Below are 9416 nucleotides of genomic sequence, written 5' to 3'. Positions count from 1 at the left end.
AACTTCTATGAATAGTCCATGTAGAAAAACTATAGGCAAAAATATTTTCAAAGAAAATGAGGAAGCACTAATTCAGTACAAACTGAAGTGGAATCTGCTAAGATGTGTTACAACTCTTGGTGGTGAAAATATGTGTGGAGCACAGAATGACTTTTTGGATGAATTTACAATTTACATAGCCTATGCTAATTTATTACAATAGTCATCAGAAGGTACTTTGTAGAAAGTATTTGAATCTATCATGTGTTATTGAACCAATTGTGTCAAAGGTGAATTTCATTAGCTTTTCTGGACTTAACCATTATCTGTTTTGTGAACTTTTGTCAAAAACAGAAGCTGAATATCCTGACCTGCCTTACCAACTCATACTGCTGATCACTTAACAGTTATAAGTCCCCTGTGACTTTGAGCTCAGGGTCGAGATTGACATTTTTCTTAAAGAGAACAGTCTTCAATCACTACTATTGAACACTGGATGGCTTTGGAAATTAGCCGTTTCTTCAGATGTCATAATGATTCTTTTTAAAAACATTTTTTTTAATGCTTATTTATTTTTGAGACAGAGACAGAGCATGAGCAGGGGAGGAGCAGAGAGAGAGGGAGACACAGAATCTGAAGCAGGCTCCAGGCTCCAAGCTGTCAGCACAGAGCCCGATATGGGGCTTGAACTCACAGACCACTAGATCATGACCTTAGCCACAGTCGGATTCAACCAACTGAGCCACCCAGGTGCCCCTGATGTCATAACGATTCTTAATGGATTCAACCAAAATTTAAAACAAAACAACGATTATATACAGAGTAGTAAAGTCATTTTGATGAAATCACAAGTAATGTCAAGCTGCTTTAAAAACTTCCTATGCTGGGGGCGCCTGGGTGGCGCAGTCAGTTAAGCGTCCGACTTCAGCCAGGTCACAATCTCGCGGTCCGTGAGTTCGAGCCCCGCTGCGGGCTCTGGGCTGATGGCTCAGAGCCTGGAGCCTGTTTCCGATTCTGTGTCTCCCTCTCTCTCTGCCCCTCCCCCGTTCGTGCTCTGTCTCTCTCTGTCCCAAAAATAAATAAACATTAAAAATGTTTAAAAAAAAAAAAAAAACTTCCTATGCTGTCAAAACTTAAAACAAAAAGTAAGATTTCCATTACTACACAAATTTTCAGTGAACATATTTTCCCAGCTCAAACTATAGTTCTAACAATGGTTTTCAGACCTCAATACAAGTACAAAAGAAACTTTTAAATTTCAAAATCCATTTATCTGAGCAATTGAGGAGCTTCCATATAACCTTCAACTGGAAGTGATTAATCTGCAATATAATGACATGCTAAAAGGAAAATTTAATAAAATTCTATAGATGCCTTCCAAGCAGTGAAAATGTTTAATAAAATCTTTTGCTCATGGATTGATAATCAGTATTTGTCAGTACCTTCCTTTGAGAGTTTTAACCAACTGTGAGATGAAGCCAACTACAAAGTTTAGAGGGCACTCACTCCACACAAGATTACCCTCACTTTCAACACCAGTTGCAAGTTTGGGGTATTTCCCAAACCACCTTCGGGGTCAATAATTCATTAGAAGGACTCACAGAACTTACCAAAAGCTATTATGCTCACTTATCGTTTGTTACTGGGAAAGGATACAGATTTCATAGTCTAGGGAAGAAGTACATAGAGTAGAATTAGGGCTCTATCACGTAGGCATGATTGATTGATTGATTGCCCACAATAGTTGATCAACCTCCAGGTCAACTGATACCATGTGGCCCATATCACATTTTGTCTTTTTGGCATGGTCAGCCCCTTCCCTAAATCACATTTTTAGACTGTTCAGTGTGGTCAAAGTTTCCCAAGCAAACCATGACATTCCAAGGGCCTAAGATCACTTCCTAGTAGCTGAGGACAAATATCAGACCTCTTACTGGGTAAGATTAATGCTTCACTACATACCACCTGTGGGAAAAGACATTTTCAAAGATGAAACCTGTAAAATTTTATTACAGATCAGCATTAACATGAATATTTGCAATCTGTTTTGATTAAAGGGAATGCTAATTTTTAACTCCAATGAAGTAAAATGTGATCTTCCCCCATAATTTATTTTTCTCATTATTAGACCTACTCACAAAAGAATATACTCAGTTATTAATATCAAATTTAGAATTTTATCAATAAAAAATGTGGAAATTTGTTTTCCCTCTTGTTATATAAGTACTTACATAATATCCTCGATTTTGCCTATTGGCCTGCAAAGACTGACATATTTACTATCTGATCCTTTTACAGAAAAAGTCCACCAACCTCTGATGTACAGTCTGATTTGTAATACTGCTGAGATGATTAGTTTTATGAGTTAACTTGGTGAGACTACAAACCTTATTATTCAATCAACCACCAATCTAGGTGTTGCTGTGGAAGCCTTTTGTAGATGTAATTAACATCTACAATCAGTTGACTTTAAGTGAAGGAGACTATCCTCAATAGTCTGAGAAGGCCTGGTCCAATCAGTTGAGAGGCCTTAAATGAGCTTTCCTTGAAAAAGAAGAAATTGCATCTGTGGACAGCAGCTCCTGCCTGAAAATTTTTAGCCTGCGCTTCCTGATGGCCTGCCCTATGGATTTGAGATGTGCCAAACCAGCCCCACATTCACATAAGCCAATTTCTTTATATTTACATTACATTACATTTCTTTATATTTATATACTTATCCTACTGGTTCTGTTTCTCTGGTGGAATCCTGACTGGTTCAACTGCTCACTACAAAACCTACCACCTAAACTGTGCTGCTAGAAAACCAAAAGGGAAATTATTTTATTTTATTTTTAATGTTTATTTATTTTTGAGAGAGAGAGCACAAGCAGGGGAGGGGCAGAGAGAGACACACACACAGAACTCGAAGCAGGCTCCAGGATCTGAGCTGTCAGCACAGAGCCTAATGTGGGGCTCGAACTCATAAGCGGTGAGAATATGATCTGAGCTGCAGTCAGATGCTTGACTGACAGCCACCCAGGTGCCTGAAAAAGGAAATAATTTTATATAAAATGAAATTAATATTTTGCCATAGCTGCCTGTCAGCTGTGATATTATTGCCTAATCTAATTGACTTTTTAAGGCAGAAAGAGTAGTGAGAGTTATGAATAAAGAAAATTTAGGAAGACTTTAATTCAGTCTTATTACTGTGGGTCAAAGCGACTTTTTTTTTAATAAAAAAACTTTTTAAAAATGTTTATTTTTGAGGGGCGCCTGGGTGACGCAGTCGGTTAAGCGTCCGACTTCAGCCAGGTCACGATCTCGCGGTCCGTGAGTTCGAGCCCCGCGTGGGGCTCTGGGCTGATGGCTCAGAGCCTGGAGCCTGTTTCCGATTCTGTGTCTCCCTCTCTCTCTGCCCCTCCCCCGTTCATGTTCTCTCTCTGTCCCAAAAATAAATAAACGTTGAAAAACAAAACAAAAAAAAAATTTAAAAAAAAAATGTTTATTTTTGAGAGAAACACAGAGTGCAAGTGGGGGAGGGGCAGAGAGCCAGGGAGGCACAGAATCTGAAGCAGGCTCCAGGCTGTCAGCACAGAGACCATTGCCGGGGCTCGAACTCAGGGACCCACAAGATCATGACCTGAGCTGAAGTCAGAGGCCTAACGGACTGAGGCATCCAGGCTCCCTTATTTCTTTGTTTCTTGATAGAATCTGTTCCCAGAGCAAAAATGAGATTTTTCCAAGAAATGTCTTTATTAGCTTACCTCTAGGACTCTTTTCCTGGGGGCCCTGTTGCTGGCTTTCAGAGCACCCTTACCTTCTGGCATTGTTGGTAAATCCCAAGCTTGTGTACTTTCACAGGAGAGTATTCTGGGCTTTTATCAGATTTTCATATGAGTCCGTGGCACCAACAGGATAAAAACCACAAACGACCTCCTCTGTAGGTATATATTTACCATAATGTGTCATCTGCTGTGTACATTATCTCCTCTAATCCACACAACAATCCTATAAAGTAGGCATATCCCATCTTGTGCTGATAAGCAAAAGAGTGTGGATTTGAATTCACATCACATACCAAAGCTCCTGCTCCGGAGCCAGGGGAGGGAGTTCGGTTCAATCACTAGGCTCAGTTGTCTGGGAACTTCCTGCCCTTGTGGTGGTGGCCTGGGGGGCCCCAAGTACCTGCTTGGCTTCTGCCCACTTGCCTAGCGAAGAGCAGGTTGGAGCGGACCTCCTGGCCTCCTAATGCGCCCCAGCCCAATGGGAGGGAGGAGGAGCGGGCGCCCCGGGGACAGGAGGGCGGGCCCTGAGAGGGAGTTTGAAAAGAGGAAGGAAGTGGGGCCCGGCGGAGCGCCTAGCCTGGCTGCTTCCCCACAGAACGACGCGAGGCGCCCGCAGCCCCCCTGGCCCAGCCATGGCCCCCTGGCGCAAAACTGACAAGGAGCGGCACGGCGTGGGTAGGTGCGGGCACGGGGTCCCCAGCTGGGGGAAGGGCAGTTGGCCAGAGAACCGCACGCAGAAAGATGCTGCGGGAGGCGGCGGCATGGGCGCGGGCCGGGAGCTCTGACCCAAGGTCTGAGGGCACAGTGGCTTCCTCAGCCTGCTGCGGGGGCCAGCTGGGTGAGGAAGAGGAGGCAGAGGGAGAGGAAGGAGGGCACCCCGCCCTGTGGGCTTCGCCTAGCCCGTGCCCTTTCCCGCCCAGCGCGCAGCCCCCTGCCTCTCCCCAGTGCTGATGCATCCCTTAGAAGCAGTCCAGCCCAGTGCCTGTCAACCTGGCTCTGTGTGCCAGACTCCCAGTGTTTCAATGAGTGGACTCCATTGCCCCATGTAGAGAGCGGGCCTCATAAAGGAGTGCCCGTTCTCTCCCCTGGCCCGGCCTTGCCTGGCTCAGTGACACCCATCTGTCTGCTTCTCCTGCCTGTTTCTTCTGGGTCAGATGACCCCTGATTTGGTAGAAGGTCCAGAGGGCTATACTAGCTTGTGGGGTGGTATTGGAGGGCGGAGTCCTTCACTCAGCCCTGGAGAGCCTATGGGGAGAAAGGCTTCTCTGCCAGGTTATCTGGGGATATCCAAGAAGCCAGCCTCATCAGCTTCAGCCATCTAAGTTCCCAGAAGCCTCTGCCTCAAGCTCAGGGGCGGAAGTGGTAGCTGGGGGAAGGGAGGCTTCAGGTACTGGGACTCATTCTACTAAGTGGCACCCGTGGTGCAACCTCCATAGACTCACTGTGGTTTTCAAACTCAAGTGTGAATTTGAAAACCGCTGTATGGCAGACACCACCCTCAGAGATGAGGATTGAATAGGTCAGAGGTTGGAGGATCCAGGGGTGGGCGCTATTGCTAAGGGTAGTCCCAAGGCCACTGTTGGAGAAATACTGCCCTGGAGAGTTCAACATTTATCTGTTCACTTAATGGGCTCTAGGCAACATGGAGTGTTTTAGGACGAATGGTCCCCATCCAGACAACAAATAATAATCTATACCCTTGAGGGGCTCGGTTTCTTCATCTGTAAAATGGGAAGTTTGAGCTAAACCCCAAAAGGACCATGTTTAACCTCAAAGCTTCTCTAACTTTGGCCCCTCTAGCTGGAGGTATTAGGCTGAAATTTTTCTCAAGTTAAGATGGGGACTGTTAAATAGGGCAGACCATTGTAGGTGGAGAGGCCGATGTAGTGTAGGAGATGAAAGCTAGACCCGGAGGGGATATCCGGGAAAGAAGAGAGGTTTGCCTTTCACCTGAAGGGAATGGTTATGCTCAGGGTAAGCTGGAGCCACATTTTGGAAGGCTATAAATGCCAGGCTAAGAAGTTGAGACTCTTTCTACTTTGGCAGTGGGGAACCAAAGAGGGCTTCTGAGCAGAGAAGAGGCATGAGCAGATTCATGCTGCAGCCAGTGTGGAGGAAGTTTGGGTGGACAGAAGGGCGAAGGTGCCTGGGCAGCAGACAAGAGACAGTATTGGTGGTCTAGGGTAAGCAGGGCAGTTAATGGGGGAGATTGAGTGATATGGAAGAGTCCCAGCCTCCATCCCAAGGGCTGCAGTGCATTCCTGCTGTGAAGGCCCTGTGCTATGGTGTGAAGATCATGGGCTCTGGTGCTAGACTGCTTGTTCTTGGATTCCAGCTTCTGACACTTCCCAACCCTGTGACTCAGACAAGTTACTTACTCTCTCCAGGCCTCAGTTTCCTTGTCTGTATAATGGGGATAATAATAGTACCTGCTTCCCAGGGTTATTGTAGGATTAAACAAATTCATCCACATAAAGTCCCTAGAATGACAATTGTACAAAGCAATCCTCACTAAATGTTATCAATTATTATTCTTAGACTTTGTCCTCTGCATGGAGGTTTAGTTGAGGACATGACATCACAGGATGGGATAGAGTTACAGGAGTGGGGTTCCCACACTCTCTAGAAGAGGAAAATCCCACCTATGTGCTCAGAGATTGGGAACTCTGTTAGGCCCTAAGCTCAGAGGCTTCTTGATCTGATAGTATAGCTGACATTTTTCATGCCTACTTGTGAAAATTCTATTTCATTGGGGGGCCAGAAGGTCTATGACCCTCTAGGGAGCCAGAGAGCACTTGGTAGGTGCCTGCTCATCAAAAGAATCTCTTTTCTCTGCAAATGAATGCTGGACTAAGGAAGGTAACCTCCAGCCCTCTTTCTTAGGCTCTGGGTAGATGGAAGGAAAAGGCAAAGTTTAGGTTATGATGAAATGGGGGACTGGAGTCATGGAACAGAAAGAACAGAAACCTACAGTAAGGAGTCTGGATTCTAGTTCCAACACCATCACTATGTGCAGACAGATCTATGCTCTCATTTTCTCATTGTAAGTTAAGGAATTAATATTTTTTGATTTCAAGGTGTTCTTTTATGAAGAGCATTTGAGATAATGAGTATGGGGGCTTTGAAGAAGAAAAGAGAAACATATAAAGGATTAGGGGATTCTTGAAATATCTCCAGAGTCCCAGCCAGGCCTAAAACACAAGGAGAATCTGAGCTTTGCTTTCCTATTTGGTTTCCTTGTCAGGAAACCAAACATTGCTGGTAACATTAGCCAGTCTTTTTCTGTCTTAATTCTCAAGGATTGCTGGTGTCTATTTGTCTCGGGGCTGGCTTTACATGAGGCTCCTTCATCATCAGAACTACTGGCTTCTTGCTCATCTTATTGTCTGGTAGGCAGCCAGTTGACCCTTCATATAGATCTATAGTCAGATTATTTTTCCTTCCTTGGGAAAGGAAGGAAACATGTGATCATTAGGATTCCAGAGAGTTCCAGAGGCGGGATAGGTGTTTCCAAGGACAAAACAGTGTGACTCTGAAGTAAGAAAAGGCACAGACTCTGTCCTTGGAGGAGATATATGTAACGTTAGAAGCTGTGGCTGTGAAGTCAGAACTGATTTCAAATATGGGCCTGTTTCCTCATCAATAGAGTGGGGGTAATGATGAATAATGTCAGTCTTGGGGGATTGTTGTGAGGATTGGATGGGGTAATGCAGGAAAAGCATTAGTAATGTGGTTGGCTCAATGAAAGTTAGCTACTAAGGTCAAGGGGTTACCTAATGGCTCTGGAGCCAAGAGAAACACAGAGTAATGCCAGATTCAGGACAGTTATGCCTTCCAAGAGTATCATATTTTATGGTTTATAAGACCTATTCTTGTGCAATATCTTTGGCTCCAGAACATTTATGTGAGGCATTATCTTCATGTTATACATCAAGAAATCAAGGCCCAGAGTTCATGTAATTTGGAAGCACTTGGGCGTGGCCTTCAATTCAATTGACTTTACAGGCCCTTTGCACCACACTAGGATGGAATCTGGGAAGGGGAACGTTATAGAAAAAGGCAAGATGTTGGAATGTATGTGGCATTTGGATCAAACAATAAATATTCTGCTTTGGTTTTAGTAGATGTTTATAATGGGAAACAAAACAAAACAAAAAACTTTGGAGAGGTAGGTTGCAGCCAGATTGTGAAGGACTTTGAACACCAACCTTGTAGGTTTGCGCTTCATTCTGTGTACAATGGAAGTTTTGAGCAGGCATGCCACCCGTAAGAATTTAATATAATTAATTGTGAGAAGGGCGTGGATTGGATGTAGGAATACAAGAACAGAAGTAAGTGACCTTTTACCTATTAACTGCCTAATTAGTTAACCCTGCAAGAGTCTACTTATAATAACATTTCCTTTTCACCTTTACTGTGTTAATCCTCTCTGCCCAAGTCTCAGTGATGAGAGCTTCCTCCTTGAAGGAGAGAAGGGAGAGCAGAAAAGGGAGAGGAGGAAAGAGTATAACAGTATCAGTTAAGAATAAGTGTGACTGGGTGATAGAATGCCTCTAAACAGTGGCTTACCCAAACTAGAAGTTTATTTCTCCCTCAAATAGAAAGCCCAGAAATGGTCCATGAAGAGGGGGTCATGGTCTACTATGCTGCTTCCTCAGCATGAGGCTGCTGCCTCCTGAACTGAGCTGGTTGCTCAAGCTCCAGTTGTCAAGTCCCCTTTCCAGCCAGAAAGAAGGATGAAGGGAAGCAGAAGGACATGACCTTTCTCTTTAAGGACACCTACCTGAGGGCCCACTTAACACTTCCTCTTGTTTCCTATTAGCTAAAGCCTAATTACATGACTGAGGAGGGAAGCTAGGAAATGTAGTCTGTAATGCAAGCAGCCATGCACCCCGCTGAAAATTAGGAGTGCCATTTCTATGGAAGAAGGGGAAGAAGGATTTGGGGGATGATATGTCAGTTTGTTTAAGGCAGCCATAAGAAAGTACCACAGACTGGGTGGCTTAAAAAATAGACATTTGTTTTCTCACAGTTCTGGAGGCTGGAAGTCCAAGGCCAAGGTGCCGGTAGATTGGTTTCTCCTGAGGCATTGGCTTGCAGACACCTGCCGTCTCATGGCTTTGTCCTCACGCAGTCATCTCTGTGCACGCTCACCCCTAGTGTCTCTTCCCCTTAGAAGGATGCCAGTTATATGGGATGAGGACTTCACACTAACAGCCTCATTTTTAATTTAATCATGTACTTAAAGAACTGATCCCCAAATATAGTTATATTCTGAGGTCCTGGGGATTAAGGCTTCAACAAACAAATTTGTGGGACTAGGCATGGATAACAGTTGAGTCCATAAAGGATGACCCATTGTCTGTGGTATGACATTTAGGGACAGGTCAGGCTTTTCAGACAGAGAGTGAGGGGGGGAATTGGTGCAGGGGGCTTCAGTGATGCCTAGAAACCTCTTCTATATGCAGGCTGTCTCTGGTTATGGTTGAGTACTTGCTGGCAGTGTTGGGGAGCATTGGTAGTGCCTTCTAAGGGCTGTTTGGGAGGATCTGTTGTATGCCCTTCCCTAGCTTCTAGTGGTTTGCTGGCAATCTTTGGTGCTCCTTGCCTTGTAGAGGCATCATCCTGATCTCTACTTCCATCTCCATACAGTGTTCTCCCTGTGTATGT

At 44.6% G+C, this 9416-nt stretch overlaps 1 protein-coding gene across 1 annotated transcript in view; it reads left to right on the top strand.

Annotated features, from left to right (window-relative positions):
- The first annotated feature begins 4299 nt into the window (after window positions 1-4299).
- DOCK2 (dedicator of cytokinesis 2) overlaps window positions 4300-9416 on the top strand; it is a 416990-nt gene continuing 411873 nt past the window's right edge. The window contains exon 1 of the mRNA XM_045501969.1: window positions 4300-4421. Coding sequence (XP_045357925.1) covers window positions 4379-4421 — 43 coding nt within the window. The 5' untranslated portion in view covers window positions 4300-4378. The remainder of the gene's footprint in view (window positions 4422-9416) is intronic.

The sequence above is a fragment of the Leopardus geoffroyi genome, chromosome A1 (genome assembly GCF_018350155.1).
Source record: "Leopardus geoffroyi isolate Oge1 chromosome A1, O.geoffroyi_Oge1_pat1.0, whole genome shotgun sequence".
NCBI classification, from domain to species: domain Eukaryota; kingdom Metazoa; phylum Chordata; class Mammalia; order Carnivora; family Felidae; genus Leopardus; species Leopardus geoffroyi.
This window is presented reverse-complemented; position numbering and strand designations above follow the sequence as displayed.